The sequence below is a fragment of the Lutra lutra genome, chromosome 18 (assembly GCF_902655055.1).
Source record: "Lutra lutra chromosome 18, mLutLut1.2, whole genome shotgun sequence".
Classification (NCBI taxonomy): domain Eukaryota; kingdom Metazoa; phylum Chordata; class Mammalia; order Carnivora; family Mustelidae; genus Lutra; species Lutra lutra.
In genome coordinates this window covers 3,823,587-3,839,000 of record NC_062295.1, presented here as the reverse complement: position 1 = coordinate 3,839,000, position 15,414 = coordinate 3,823,587, and the positions used below count along the sequence as shown (strand labels likewise).

Here is a 15,414-nt window from a genome sequence, read left to right as displayed (position 1 = left end):
CTACTTCCCACATCCCTGACACTGGCTTCCAGCAGGAGCTGCCATTGTCCTGGCACTGCTGTGTCACTTGTAGTGGGGATAGAATCTCCACATTCATGTCACACTCCTACCTGGCAGTGCCAAAGACCAAGATGGACGCGTGTTTTAAGAAAAACGGGGGAGAGCAAGTGTCTTTGTGCATAGCATGAATATCCCAGAATGTTGGGTGTGCCAACTGTCTGTGTTAAAAGTCCTGTCTTGCTTCCTTTCTTGACCCTGGTCTGGAGTGGGTGGTGGTCTGAAGACCGAGGAGAATCATCAGTCATTCCAAGGACTGGCAGTTTGGGGGGGTCTGGTTGTATTATCTGGACTGAATTATGTCTTATTTGAAGCCCTAACCTTCTGTGTAACTATATTTGGAGAGAGGATTTGTAAGCGGTAATTAGGTTAAATGAGATGATAACAGGTGGGGCCCTAACCTGATAGGACTGTGACCTTAGTAAGGGGGATCATTCTCTGTTGTGTGAGGATACAGTGAGAAGGTAACAGTCCGCAGGCTGGAAGAGAGCTCTCATCAGGGACTGAATCCACCGACACCTTGATCTTGGACTTCTAGCCTTCAGAACTGTAAGAAATCAATGTGTGTGGTCTAAGGCTCCCGATCTCCGTGGCATGCTGCTATGGCAGCCTGAGCAGACGAAGACACGGTGTTTCCCAAGAGGAGCATGTGAATCTTCACCCCCATTCTGAGTGATGCCTGGGCTGCCTACAAACCTGAGAGTTCAGCAGATGTCATCCAGATGAGTAAGGATTTCCAAGCATGCCTGGTGGTCCTTGAACCCCCCTTCTTCCTCCACACTCCAGCCTCCTTATCCTGGAGGTAGCTCTCCCTCAGAGGAATGGTCACGCTTTGTAAGGCTGTTCTTAAAATGTTAGCTTCTCATTTGACCTGCCGGCTGCAGGGATAAGACATGAAGTTTCAAGTGCTGGGTGGCTGAGGGTGTAAACGACGGCTATCTTCGGCCTCCCTGTTAACTGATGTATCCTCTCATCTGTCTCCAATTTAATAATGGAACCAAAACACAAGCAGTCTCCAAGGAGAGATTTCCCAGGCATTCACAGCAAAGCATTCTTTTTTTTTTTTTTTTTTTTTTTTTAAGATTTTATTTATTTATCTGACAGAGAGAGATCACAAGTAGACAGAGAGGCAGGCAGAGAGAGAGAGAGGAGGAAGCAGGCTCCCCGCTGAGCAGAGAGCCCGATGCGGGACTCGATCCCAGGACCCTGAGATCATGACCTGAGCCGAAGGCAGCGGCTTAACCCACTGAGCCACCCAGGCGCCCACAGCAAAGCATTCTTGTCCCTCCTGCTTTGTGTTAATGAAAATAGTAACAATACTGTTTACTGATTCCTTCTAGATTGCACCCTAGAGTGGAGTGTTTGAATGTATTAGATCATTGAATCCTAGTAAGTATCCTCTGGGGCACAGGTACTGTTTATCTCCATCTGTACCATCATCACGTTTATGAATGAAGTTTGTGTAAGGCTGAGCTGTAGACGTCAACGTCTGAAAAACAAATTCCTCCCACTCATTTATTCAGTCATCCAGCAACCATTTACTGAGCACCTCTGTGAACCAAGCAGATCTGCTCACTGTGTTTTGAAATCCAGAGGGTATTGTGGCCCCAAGTGGCCCCCTCAGGACAACCTTGAGGCAGGACCAGAGTCTTCCGAGGAGTCATTCAGATATTTATTCCAAGGCAGGCCTCTGATTACCTGGCTGGTGTTCAGGAGAACCTTAGGGGAGTGTTTGGGGCCACTGACTCGGGAGTGGACCTGCCTGAGTTTGACTTGGCTTTTCCACTTTCCTAGCTGTGTGGCCTTTAGCAGGGCTATGTCCTCTCTGAGCCTCAGTTTACTCATCTAGAATTTGGGTCATAATGATACCTATACAAGAGAGTCCTTGTGAAGATTTTTTTTTTTTTAAAGATTTTATTTATTTATTTGACAGAGAGAGATCACAAGTAGGCAGAGAGGCAGGCAGAGAGAGAGGAAGGGAAGCAGGCTTCCCGCCGAGCAGAGTGCCCGACGCGGGACTCGATCCCAGGACTCCGGGATCATGACCCGAGCCGAAGGCAGCGGCCCAACCCACTGAGCCACCCAGGCGCCCCCCTTGTGAAGATTTAAGAAGCACAGTAAAGAATTCCCATGGACTAAGGAAGTGCTTAAAGAACATTAGCTTTGGGACCCTTGCATAGCTCCGTTAGCTGAGCGTCTGCCTTTGGCTCAGGTCGTGATCCCAGGGTCCTGGGATCAAGTCCTGCATTAGCCGGAAGCCTGCTTCTCCCTTTGCTTGCTGCCCCCCCGCTCGTGCTTTCTCTCTCTCTCTCTGACAAATAAAATCTTTTTTTTTTTTTTTAAAAACCACATTAGCGGGGCACCTGGGTGGCTCAGTGGGTTAAAGCCTCTGCCTTCGGCTCAGGTCACGATCCCAGGGTCCTGGGATCCAGCCCCGCATTGGGCTCTCTGCTCAGCAGGGAGCCTGCTTCCCTTCCTCTCTCTGCCTGCCTCTCTGTCTACTTGTAATCTCTGTCAAATAAGTAATAAATAAAATCTTAAAAAAAAAAAAATAAAAACCACATTAGCTTTTATTATTGCCTCATGGAAGCCTTAGAAAAAGTGTATGGGTGCCTAGGTGGCTCAGTTGGTTAAGCAGCTGGCTCTTGGTTTCGGCTCAGATCATGATCTTGGGGTCCTGGGATCAAGCCCTGAGTTGGGCTCCACACTCGTGGGAGTCTGCTTCAGGATTCTCTCTGAAAAAAAAAATAAATAAATAATTTTTTTTAAAAGTGTAATAAAACACCCATTCTATATTAGTTTTGAGGCATGCCAGCTCTCCGATGACTCTTTTAGATAATCTAGTCAAATTAAACTATTTGATTTGTATATTGAGTTTTTAAGTTCTCAGTCATTTGGACATTGAGAAATTGCTACCAAAGATGAGAACTTGGAGGGCTTGACTGTACACCCTGTTTTCCTTCTGGTTAATAAGAGCAAATGTGAGCTGAGCCGATGTCTTGGATGTGATGACAGACCTATGTCTTCACTCTGACAAGATCTTCCCCTCTGTCTTCAGAGAATGGTACATATGTGCTGCAAACTTCTGTGAGTATGAGGCTCCCATTTTAACTTGAACTGTTTTGTAGACCCCATAAACACTGTGAAAACAAGCTACAGCTACAAGAATAAATAGTGATCTGTGTGCTTAACTATAAATACTTTTCATTCAGACCGTGAACAGTGCTTGGGGCCTTAGTGGACCCAGTGACCTCTTACGGGAACTCCACAGTGCCACGTACCCAAGACCCACACCCTGAGACCCGCATACATCTCCTTGGGTCTGCAAGTCATGACGCTAGAGCCGATGCTTAAGGAGCATTGGTTATGCACTTGACATTGTCACAGGTGCTGTACAATCAGTCTCACCTAATCTTGTCCCTCAGCTCTCTGAAGCTGGAGCTATGGCAGTCCCCATTTCACAGGTGAGGAAGGTAAGGCGTACCTAGTTAATAAGTAGTGGGACCAGGATTTGAAGCACAGGTTAGGGGTGTTTTCTGTGGATGCCCAAATTCATCCTGACTTACATTTGTTAGGGACTGCATGTTTGTGTCTCCCCCAAAATAGAACTAAAACCGAAATCTGAGGGTCACCTGGGCATCCGAGGGGCACCTGGGCGGCTCAGTTGGTTAATGTCTGCCTTCAGGTCAGGCCATGATCCCAGGGTCCTGAGATCCAGCCTCACGTCAAGCTCTCTGCTTAGTGGGGAGCCTGGTTCTCCCTCTGCCCCTCACCCTGCTCATGCTCTCTCTCCCTCTCTCTGTCAAATAAAATCTTTTATTTTTTAAAGATTTTATTTATTTATTTGACAGAGATCACAAGTAGTCAGAGAGGCAGGCAGAGAGAGGGGGAAGCAGGCTCCCCTCTGAGCAGAGAGTCCGACTTGGGGCTCGATCCCAGAACCCTGAGACCATGACCTGAGCTGAAGGCAGAGGCTTAACCCACTGAGCCAGCCAGGCGCCCCTCAAATAAATAAAATCTTAAGAAGAAAAAAAAAAAGATTGAAATCCTAAACAAACACACACAAAATCTGGAGCAAAGCAGAAACTTGTCCTTTAAACCTCTGTTGGGGGGCGCCTGGGTGGCTCAGTGGGTTAAAGCCTCTGCCTTCGGCTCAGGTCATGATCCCAGGTCCTGGGATTGAGCCCCGCATCGGGCTCTCTGCTCAGCAGAGAGTCTGCTTCCTCCTATCTCTCTCTGCCTACTTGTGATCTCTGTCAAATAAATAAATAAAATCTTTAAAAAATAATAAATAGATAAAATAAAAAAAAATAATAATAAACCTCTGTTGGTTGTAGTCACTGAAAATTGCCCAGACAGGAGGAGGGCCAGGGCTATGTCAGCCAGGCCTTGGTCACTACATTGACTTGCTAACTTCTGGATATATGGCACTGAGGAGAAGATGCCTGGTCCCCACAGCTAACCAGGAGGCAGTTAGAAAGGGGAAGGCGTGGCATAGCTTTGAAAATGCTGGCATCCCCACACCTCTCCGCTACTTTACACACAAGCCAGCACACTCTGCAATCAGATCAGGGTCGTGTAGTCCTATAGAACCTGCTGGTTCTCCCTCAGATTCTCCACCAGCCTCTTCTGTGTTCCTCCTTTTCCCTCTCCCGCTTTATCTGTTCTATCTTCTTCCTGCCCTGCTGCATCCTTCCTCTGACTTGTTCGAAGGTCCCCCTTGCACATTCTCCTCACAAAGCAAACGGAGCGCAGGCCTCTTGTGTTGGACCTAAGGACCACTCCCCTGAGTAAGTGTACACTTTGGTGTTCGTTCATTCTAACATTCTTGACTTCCTGGTCAGCAACCCCATGCTGAAGGAGAAACTGAGGCATATACGGTCCTGCCTTTCTTCAGGCCCCAGCACAAGGCTGTGGAGGCCTGGGACAGTCGTGAAATCTGCCCTTAAAGATGCCTCCCACTCAGGGAGGGGCAGTGAAATTAGTCACGGGCAGCCCAGTGTCTTGTTCTGCTCCGTGTACCCACGATAAAAACTGGATATTGGATGTAGTAGGAAAAATGAAACATGAGAGAGAATGGCAAGTAGGATGGGAAGAAATGCTAGTGGGAAGATGGGGTAAGGTGCTAGGTCTGGGGATGCCACAGCTGAAGGACTCGGGAATCTCCTGGTCCTTATGTTAGTGACGATTTGTGGAGTACTTATGATGTGCTAAGCAGCTAACCCTCTCCATGACCTTTACCTGCTTAAATTCCAGGGGCTTAGTCTCTCCCAGGCTGCACAGCAACACCAAGGACCGTCTGTCTAGTTCACCTTCTGTTCATGGTGCCTGCTTGGTACAAAGCAGAGCCCAATAAATATTTATTGATTAAATTAACAAATAAATAAATAATTGGTAGCCAACATGCCCCAAGCAGGTAACTTTCTGGGTCTTCATTAACTAGTCTCTAAACTGAAGAGGTGGACTAGAACAGATGCCCAGGCTCTAACCTCATTCCAGCTCTCCACTTACTGAGTATGTATGGACCTTAGGCAGGTCGTTGAACCTCTGTCTCCTTTCCTCATCTATAAAATATTGCTAACAGTACCTACCTCCCACTGTTGTTTGTTTTTTAAGATTTTATTTATTTGACAGAGAGTGAGAGAGCACAAGTAGGGGGAGGGGAAGAAGCAAGCTCCCCACTGAGCCGGGAACCTATGCAGGGATCCCAGGACCCTGAGATCATGACCCCAGCCAAAGGCAGCTATTGGACCCAGACACCCAGGCAACAACCCTGCCCGCCCCCACCCTCCCCGCCCCGTCTCGCTCCCTGGCCACGGTTGTTAGAAAGATGAATTGTTAATAATTGGAAAGTACTTAAAACAGAGCCTGGTACATACAAAGTACCATGTAAGTAGAAATGTAAATTCACAAGTCCCCGCCCGCAGTGTACTTTTCTCAGGCCAGGGGAGGACGGATGGAAAGGATGCAGGGAGAATTGCCCAGAACCTGCGGCGCCTCGAAAACCCTGCCCCCTCACTGAAGGTGCAAGGACTACTTTACCCATAATGCCTCCCGTGGGGCCGCCCACGCGGTCTCATTCTCACCCGCTTACAGCTGGTCGGCCACAGTTCAAGGACTACGTTGCCCACAATGCCCGCCGTGGACCGGCCTATCCAGACTCAGTCCCACACTCGACAGCCGGCTCAGCCAGTAGCGCGGGGACTACATTACCCACAATGCGCCGGTGAGCCCGCCCACAGCGTGCTGAATCTGCGGCTCACGAGGACCCGTCTCGGGTGTTAGTTGTGCGGGTTTGTTTGTCTCGTCTGTGGCGCTTGCCTGACGCGCCCCCTGCTCCCGCGGTCCACTCTCGGCCGGGCCTGCCTCGCTGCTGGTGAGTGCGGGTGCAGGGCGCGAGGTCCCGGCTTGAGCTTCCATCCCGGGCCCACGTCAGAGCCCGGGTTTGTGCTCGGCCTGGGCTACCGCTCACACTCCACCTGAGGACGAAAGCAGCCCGGCCGGGGACTCCCAGCCCTCCCAGGACCCTGGAGTTGGAGAGGCCGAGGTGACCATCCAGTCGGGGGTACCCGGCGGGCCTATGGGGCTTGCAGGGCCCGAAATCGGGGGTCAGGTCGTGACAGAATCCGCGTCCTCGCAGTCGGAGGGCGCCCTGGTTCTCACCATGTTTCCAAAGGGACCCCAGCCCAGGTGGGCCAGCCGTGGTAATAAAAACCGCGTTTCTCTAAATCTGATCCTATTCTAGGCAATGCGCGAAACCCCTTCCAAAAATCCTTTAGTCTTCTCAGCAGCCTCTGTGTGGGGATACCATTTTCTCCGCTTTTTGAATGCGGCATCGAGGCTCGGAGGGTTTGAGTAACTTGCCTGGGAATTAGCAGGGGGGAGCCGCAAGAACGCTTTCACTTACAAATTAAAGCCTCACTTACAAATTAAAGCCGTTTTCTTTTGCCAGTGAGCGTGAGTTGGCTCTGGGGCAAGCACAGGGGCTTATGGGTAGATGCTTATCTAGCCCTAACCCGCACCCAGATGATTTTATTGTTTCCGTACAGAGTCCTGCAAACCTCTTATCCACTGTGCCTGAGGTTCCGGGAAGCACAAATTTGAGCCCTGGGGCAAAAGAAAGCAAGACCCGCCCCAGACAATGGCAACCACACCTGGTCTCCAGCCTCCACCGCCCCTGGACCAAGATGAGATCTTGATTGTGAAGGTGGAGGAGGATTTCTGCTGGGAAGAGGAGCCCTCGCTGCAGCCCCAAGACCCCAGCCCTGAGACCTTCCGCCAGCTCTTCCAGCTCTTTTGTTACCAGGAGGTGGCGGGGCCACGGGAGGCCCTGAGCCGCCTTTGGGAGCTCTGCTGCCTCTGGCTGCGGCCAGAGCTGCGCACCAAGGAGCAGATCCTGGAGCTGCTGGTGCTGGAGCAGTTCCTGATGGTGCTGCCAGGGGAGATCCAGGCCCGGGTGCGGGAGCAGCAGCCGGAGAGTGGTGAGGAGGCCGTGGTCCTCGTGGAAGGGCTGCAGCGGGAGCCCAGGAAACAGAGGCAGCGGGTGAGGTGGGGGGCAATTTGGCCCTGAGGTGAGGAAACGGGGCCCCAAGACCTCAGGGCCCTGCCCCTGAGGTCTGCATTTGGAAATTCCTTGGGCTCTGGAGCCACGGTCTGCCTGGGTCCCTGTGGGTGGGGGGCGGGGAACTGGGGCTGCCTGTACCTGTGAATTGAAGAACACAGCTGCAAAGTGTTTCTCAGCCTTGGCTGATGGGTGTAAATCCATTGACTAAGCACAGGTAGCCCACTGGATTGTGGTTTGGTTCGTCAGTATCATCCCGGTGGAGGTCAGACACAGCTTTTGACGGGGGGGTTATAGACTTTCCCAGGCAGGGTGCTGGGGGTTGAAGAGATCCCAGAATGAGGAGGAAGAAAAAGCAGGGGCTGGTAGATGCCCTGGTTAGAGCCCCCACATGTCCCCAGGTTCTCTGGAGCTGTGCCATCCCAGGCAGTGGCTACTGGCCACATGTGTTGTTTTTTTTTTTTTTTTAATTACAACTAAATATGTCATTGTAGTTCCTAGGTCACACTAGGCACATTTCAAGGGCTCAGTTGTCACGCGTGGCCAGTGGCCCCTGTACTGGATACTAGACAACGAAGATGTAGGACACTTTGTCGTCATGCAAAGTTCTGTGAACAGCACCACTCTAGGGCACACTCCCAGCTTCTAAGAAAATCTGAGGAGTGGGAAGTCTTACAGATTTCTCTTGCTTCGATTAGATTAGTTTTTCTAGATTAAATATTTGGCAAATATGGACAGGTGACCTTTCTTCTTGTGGTGGTACCATTGGCTATACACTGCTTTTCTATTTGCCCAGCAGCATAGACACATCCCTCCCCAAACTTGACCATAGTGTGAGTTGATTGCAGTAGGCAAATCCTGCTGTCGTGGCCAGCAGGAATTCAGGAGCCCTTCCCAGCCCCCCCAGCCTTGGTGTTGGGGTTCTTAGCATGGCTTCCCTCTGGCTCCGTGCACCCCATAACCTCTGGGGACTGTCTCCTCTTAGAAGTGTCCAATGTTGAGCCTGACACAGGGGTCCCTGGCAGTGGTTTCACAGTTCCCCCGAGATGTCTCTTGTCCCAAGTACTCTTGCAGAGCTCAGTAAACTCCAAGTTCATCCTCTTTACCTTCTCTGGAATTGGGAAATAGATGGTTTCAGAGCGCCGGCAGGTGAATTCAAAAAATGTAGCACATGAAATAGTTTGAACTTCTGAAATGAGACTTGTTTCGGGGTCCTCCTGGCCCAGTCATTTGGGAGTAGCAAGGAAGGAAGGATAAGAGTATGACAATGACACGGTGCAGTGTGATGGGGAGAGACAGGGGAGACTCATCCAGGGACAGAGCAGGTCTCACTTTGTCCCACTTGGGAGCCTGACCTATTCGCAGCTCAACATTCCTTCTTCTAGCGTGTCTGGAGGGAGGACTGTGTGGCATGTGGTGGGCCATGGGGGTAGACAGGGAGAGGAAGCCCTGGGTGGGGGTGGGGGGGTGAGGCACAGTTGGGCAGAGCCTGGGAACAGGAGGATGGCCGGGGTGCCTGAGACAGTGGTTGGGGACCTCATGGGTTTTCTCCCAACTTTGTGGGAACTGGTGGACAGATCTCTGTCTGCATGCAGGGCCTGGAGGTGCTCCCTGATGATGTAGCGCCCCATGGGGCAGGAGAAAAGTCCTTGAAACACCAAGTGGAGGCCAGGCCGGAGGAGCTGTCTCCGGAGGAAGGGTCTGGATGCTCCAGCCAGCAGCCCCCATCCCAACGGAGCCACAGACCAAAGAGGGGCCCCCAGCTCTGGCCAAAGAGGGGTGAGTAGCCATCCCTCTAGATGAAAGAAGCTTTGCAGGGGAAGGAGGCAGAGGGAAGGGGGCATCACAGGAGGGGGCATGCACAGGCCTCTGTGCATGTGGGAAGGACAAGTTCCTCCCTTGGGAGCTGAGCAAAGGTGGGGAGTAGTTGCACCTGTCTGGGCCTTCGCTACTGTGTGCACTGGTGGGCTGTGTGGCCCTCTCTGGCAACTCTGCTCTTTCCCCAGGCCCAGCAGCCTCCCAGCATCAGAAGACAGCAGCTTCGGCCACATCCTTCGTTTCGTCTTGGTCCCAGGTGAGTGCACGTTCCCAGTTTGCATCTTTCCTGTGTGTACCCCGCCCTTGTCACGGGGACACTTCTCTCCTGTGCCAGGTCCAACTCGCAGAGGCACTCCCTCGTGGAATGACCCCTTTACCCTGACTTACCTCCCGAGGTCTTTTCTTGGATCCCATTGAGTATTAGTTGTGCCCCAGAGGATTCTGGGGCTTAGCGGTGAGCTGGGGCAGTCATTTCCAACCCAGCCAGGCGCTAGACTCTTGGGACTTTGGGTTAAAAATATAAATTCCTTCCCCAGCCCTGGCCTGGAATTGAAATCTCCTTTGCTTGTTTATTTTTTTTTTTAAATTTATTTAGTTATTTATTTGACAGAAGGAGAGAGATCACAAGTAGGCAGAGAGGCAGGCAGAGAGAGGAGGGGAAGCAGGCTCCCCGCTGAGCAGAGAGCCTGATGCTGGGCTCAATCCCAGGACCCTGGGATCACGACCTGAGCCGAAGGCAGAGGCTTTAGCCCACTGAGCCACCCAGGCGCCCCTGCTTGTTTGTTTAAATAACAGCTTTATTGAGGGGCGCCTGGGAGGCTCAGTTGGTTAAGCACCTGACTCTTGATTTGGGCTCAGGTCATGATCTCAGGGTTGGGAGATCAAACCCCATACAGACTCTGCCCTCAGTGGGGAGTCTGCGGGAGACTCTCTCCGCCTTTGCTCCTCCACCTGCTCATGCTACTCTTGCTCTTTCTAAAATAAATAAAGAAATCTTTAAAAAAAAAATACAGCCTTACCGAGGTGTAATTCACACACACCCGGCTCAGCTGCTGGGACTGCATGGCATTTAGCGTATTTATAGAGTTATGCAGCCGTCGTCCCAGTTCTCAAAACACCAGCATACCCCATACCCATTAGCAGCAGCCCCCCCCATCCCCCCTTCCCCGGCCCCTGGCAACCTGCTTTCTGTCTATACAGATTTGCCTCTTCTAGACCTTGTTTGTTTGGGTTTTAATCTGCTCCTTGAGTCAGTTTGGCGCTAGATTTGGAACGACTGACCTAGAGGCTTCCTGAAGTTCCCAAGACACCCCACTCGGGTCCCAGGGCTGGTTGAGCTGAGGCAGGGCATGCCTAACTCATGCCCCTGGGGAACCTGGGCCCCAGTGGCTGCACGCACAGGGGAACCAGCTGCTCCAGACGGTGAATCTGTCTGCACTGTCTCCGGCCCAGCAGCAGAGGGACAGAGTGCGGCGGTGATGGTGTCCTCCCAGGGAGCAGGATTCAGCCGTTCTGTCAGCAGAGCCTGAGGAGGAGGGGTGGACAACAGCCTATGGAGAGGGAAGGTATTGGAGAGAGGAAGTTGGGGGAGACAAACAGGACCTGCCATTGTGATACAGGTGGAGGGGGTGTGCGAGCCCACCAGGCTGGCCCACATTACGGAGCCTCAGTGTGGGACTGAGTGGTTTGCATTCCGGCAGGTGCCAGTGACCTTGGAGGACATGGCAGCGTACCTGTCCCAGGAGGAGTGGGAGAGCCCAGACCCAGCTCAGCGGGATTGTAGCTGGGACACACTGCCGGAACACAGGGGTAACGTGCGGGGAGGCCCCGGCCACTGCTTATCGGTGGCGTGTCTGACGTGGGCCGGTCTCAGGGAGGGGGGCTCCTTCCCCAGGCTGGCCGTGGCTGGCTTGGCATTTCTCAACAATTGTGTGTGGGTCTCAGGGATGCCAGGCCCGGCATCTCCCTGCTCCGATTTCCCGTGTCTCCCCATCGCTTACAAAAGCCAGTTCAACAGTTATCAGGCCACAGTGGCCCGAGGACTCAGTGGGGAGCGTGCTAAAACAGGAACGCACCCCGTGCCCGGGTGGGTTCCATGGGCCAGGGTCACTCCCTGGCGCGTCTGCTCAGCAAGCAGCCGGGTGCGGCCTGCCAAGCCAGGATTGCTAGTGACCCGGCAGGGGCCTGGCAGTGGGGAGAGTACAGCTGCTCACCTCGCCCCAGGCAGGTGCCACAGCAGTCCTGGGTTCCTTGTTCTTTTGTGCCTTCACCCACATGGTTGGTCCAGTTTCACGTCCGCCTCTGTGCTGCCCACAGCCCTGTGGGTCGAGCTGCTCCCGGCAAGGCCTTGACCATCCACAGCCTCTCCTGACCACCTCCACCCCCAGCTCCCCGCACGGCACCTCGGCTTTCCCTGCTCCGCTCTCTTGACATTCCAGATAGCCGTTCACTCCCCGCAACACGTTCAGCTCAAGGAACTGAGCTGCCTCTTGGTATCAGTTGGGTTTCTTCAGAGAAACAGAACCAATTGTGTGTGTGTATGTGTGTAAGTTAAGACATTTGTTTTAAGGAATTAGCTCATAGGATGGTGACTTCTGGCAAGCGTAAAATCATAGGACAGGCTTGCAGACTGGAAATTCGAGTGAGAATTGATGTTGCAGTCCTGAGTCTGAGATCTTCAGGGCCGCCAACTGACTAGAAACCTGGGTAGGATTTCTGTATTGCAGTCTTGAGGTAGAATTCCTTCTCTGGGGGAGGTACCTGGCTGGCTTAGTCGGTTAAGTGTCCACCTTGATGTCAGCTCAGGTCATGATCTCCAGGCCTGCAAGGGGCTCCATGCTGGGCAAGAGGTTTGCTTAGGATTCTCTCTCTCCCTCTGCCCATCTCTGAGAAGCCTCAGGTTCTGCTCCTAAGACCTTCTACTGATGAGTTGAGGCCCACCTACAGTATGGAGGGTGATCTGTTTTTTTTTTCAGTCAGGTGATTATAGCTGTTAATGCAGATCTACAGATAACATTGTGATAGGTTATTTAGTCTGGTTGTGGTTTGTTTGGTTAAACACCAAAACATTGTTGACATTGAGGCTGTAGAATTCTCTGTTATGATGCCGTCTTGTGAGCTATAGGATGTTCACCAGCGTCCCTGGCCTCCACTAGCGGCAAGTGTGACAACCAAAAATGCCTTCAGACACTGCCCAGTGCCCTCTGAGGGCCGCCACTGCCCCCAGAGGAGAACCCTTGGCCTAAAGGTTGTGTGCCCAGACTCTAGAGCCCACCCTGTAACTTACTAGCTGAGTGACTTTGGGTGAGTTCCTCAACATCCCCGTGCCTCGGTTTCCCCATCTTAAGATGGGGGCAGTAACAGCACCCACCTCACTGGCGTTGTGCGGGTTTAATGGGCTGCTGGCCATGGTTGATTACCTCCACTCGGGGTCTGACACTCCCCTGCTAAGTGCTCTGAGCCTCGCTCTCATGTTCCTCGGATGGGACAGCCGCCCAGCCTCTGCTCTCTTATTAGACGCATCCCCTCTCCCAGTGAGGGCCTCAGGGACTGTGCTTTCTCTGTCCCAGGGCTTGGGCTGCAACTTGATGGAGAGGACGCCAGGGAGGACGTGTCGATGAGAAGGGAGAGGGACCGAGAGCCGGCCGGGGGCAAGACCAGACCTGAGCAGCCTCTGGAAAGAGCAGGACCCCGACGAGTCGAAAAGCCATACACGTGCCCCGAGTGTGGCAAAGGCTTTAGCAAAACGTCCCACTTGACCAAGCACCAGCGCACGCACACCGGGGAGCGGCCCTACAAGTGTCAGGTGTGCGGGAAGGGCTTCAGTGACCGCTCCAACTTCAGCACGCACCAGAGGGTCCACACGGGCGAGAAGCCATACGCGTGCGCCGAGTGCGGGAAGCGCTTCAGCCAGAGCTCCAGCCTGGTCATCCACCGCAGGACGCACACCGGGGAGCGGCCTTACGCCTGTGCCGAGTGCGGGAAGCGCTTCAGCAACAGCTCCCACTTCAGCGCGCACCGGAGGACACACGCGGGCGAGAAGCCCTTCGTGTGCCCAGCCTGTGGCAGGGGCTTCCGCCGGGGCACAGACCTCCACAAACACCAGCGGACCCACAGCGAAGAGCAGCACCCGCCGGGCCCGCAGAGCCCCGCAGCGAGGCTCCAGGAGGCCCCCGGGCTGAAGCCCGGCCGCCACTCACTGAGCTACCCGCCTCAGGGGTCCCGGTCAGAATTTCACGGTCAGAGTTCATGAAGCTGCTGGAAGTACTGTCTTGGAACCAGACCCCTAACCTGAAGGCATTTCGGACACACCCCGTGTGCCCCTGCTGGGGACCCAGCTGATGACAGTGGGACATTTCAGGTGCCCGGACTGAGGGAAGAATCCGGGCACTGAGTGTGGCAGTGACGGCTGGACACGGGGCAGGTGGACCTGGGCCGTGGGGCCACTGTCCAGATGAGCACAGCCTGTCTCAGCACCCCAGGGATGGATTCTCACCGTTCAGGGGGCCGGAAGTCCAATTCAAGGTGTAGGCAGGGCTGCTGCTTTCCGGACGCCCTGATGGGAGACACCATCCCACACCTCTCTTCTGGCTTCTGATGTTGCCGGCGTCCCCAGTGTTCTTGCCTTATGGCTCTGTCGCTCCCGTCTCTGCCTCTTCTCTGCTCTGGTGTCCTCTTCTAAGGGCACAGTCATTCGATTTAGGGACCCCGGTCCAGAATGACCTCATCTTAATTACATCTGCAAAGACCCTGTTTCCAAATAAGGGCACATTCTGAGGTTGTAGGTGGACATGAAGCTGGGGACACTTTGTCGGCCCACTTTGGGGAAGCCTCAGTGGCTCCCAATTTCTTGCAGTGTTAACACACCCTAGCCTTTCCTGGCCTCTCACCTTCCCCTCCAGCCTTGCCACACTCAGTGTGTAGGCCGTGGGGGCTTTTCCGTGTCCCTGTGTTATCAGCGGGACCGTGGGGTGGAGTTGGGGGTCACCTTCATAGATCCACAGCTGTTCTAAAGGATAAATGCCTGGTGTGGGAACACTTCCCTGATACCCCATCTTTCAGCTTCTGCAGCCTGTGAGGAAGCCTGTGGATTTGACCTGTCTTCCCATCTGTCCCCACGGCAGGAGTCCATGGTTGTCTTTGTTCCAGCCCCAAGTGGCCAGGACAGAGGCAGCCTTGGCTGACCCACTGGGTCTTTCTGAGGCAGACAGGCAGCTGACGCTCCCGTAGAGGGTCCTTGTTCTGTTTCATCGTCACTGGAGTTGGGGCAACTGCTGAAACCCCTTGGTTCTGGAACATTCCATGCAGGGAGTGTGGCAGTTTCCCATGGTGGGGTTGCCTTGGGCCTTGTCTTGTGCTCCATTCTGTTTGTTACCCAATCACTGTAGGTATTTTCCATCTTTCAGTGTAACCCAGGTTCCAGGATGCGTGATTTGTTCTTGGTTCCTTTAATAAACAAAGTCGGTCCCTCTGGCCTCGTGTGCTCTGCCCTGTGTGTTCTCCAGAGAAGGGACCACTCAGTTGAAGCACGGTTTTACCTTCTAGGCCTCCTTCCAGGGCTCTTGAGCTTGCCTGGCGTTGCCGACCACCCTCCTTCCCTGTGTGGCCATCTGTAGGCTCACTTCTGTTGTGTCCAGGCTGGTGCTGAGGCGGCTGCCCGCCTGCTTCCTGACCTGGGACCCGGGCCCATTAGTGCCTGTTCCAGAATATTCTCTCACACAGTCCTAGGACATAGGACTTTTGTGACTTTCCTTTTATAGACGGGAAACTGAGGTCCCAAGTGCTTCTACCACCTTGTCCAGGTGGCAGAACTGGCCGTAAACTCAGAGCTGAACTCCTACCACATCATCTTCTTGGCTTGCCTTAATGGTCATTCACCCAGTTGAACTTGGAACAAAGCGTTTATCTTCTTACTTTGTGAAACATGCTTAATGAACTTCCTGGCATTAAAGGGGGTAGAGATGGGGAAAATGGGTTTA

At 53.1% G+C, this 15,414-nt stretch overlaps 1 protein-coding gene across 8 annotated transcripts; it reads left to right on the top strand.

The window, feature by feature from the left end:
• Nucleotides 1-3,020: 3,020 nt before the first annotated feature.
• Nucleotides 3,021-14,908, top strand: ZNF500 (zinc finger protein 500). Of its 8 annotated transcripts, XM_047714269.1 has the most exons (7): nt 3,021-3,144; nt 3,270-3,444; nt 7,107-7,600; nt 9,214-9,397; nt 9,625-9,692; nt 11,134-11,245; nt 13,006-14,908. In XM_047714269.1, exons 3-7 carry the CDS (start codon nt 7,199-7,201, stop codon nt 13,686-13,688), a joined length of 1,449 nt encoding a protein of 482 aa, XP_047570225.1. In that variant the 5' UTR covers nt 3,021-3,144; nt 3,270-3,444; nt 7,107-7,198; the 3' UTR covers nt 13,689-14,908. The 8 variants fall into 8 exon arrangements, with proteins under 8 accessions (XP_047570225.1, XP_047570228.1, XP_047570226.1 ...); XM_047714272.1 differs by lacking the exon at nt 3,270-3,444 and having other exon boundaries at nt 3,039-3,144; XM_047714270.1 differs by lacking the exons at nt 3,021-3,144; nt 3,270-3,444 and adding an exon at nt 5,765-6,283.
• The last annotated feature ends 506 nt before the right edge of the window (nt 14,909-15,414 follow it).

Excerpts from the sequence above, each read along its gene's own strand:
- ZNF500 (XM_047714269.1), top strand. The coding sequence starts at position 7,199 with ATGGCAACCACACCTGGTCTCCAGCCTCCACCGCCCCTGGACCAAGAT. Across the intron at positions 7,601-9,213 it reads CCAGGAAACAGAGGCAGCGG|GGCCTGGAGGTGCTCCCTGA; the intron begins GTGAGGTGGGGG and ends GTCTGCATGCAG. Across the intron at positions 9,693-11,133 it reads TCGTTTCGTCTTGGTCCCAG|CAGGTGCCAGTGACCTTGGA; the intron begins GTGAGTGCACGT and ends TTTGCATTCCGG.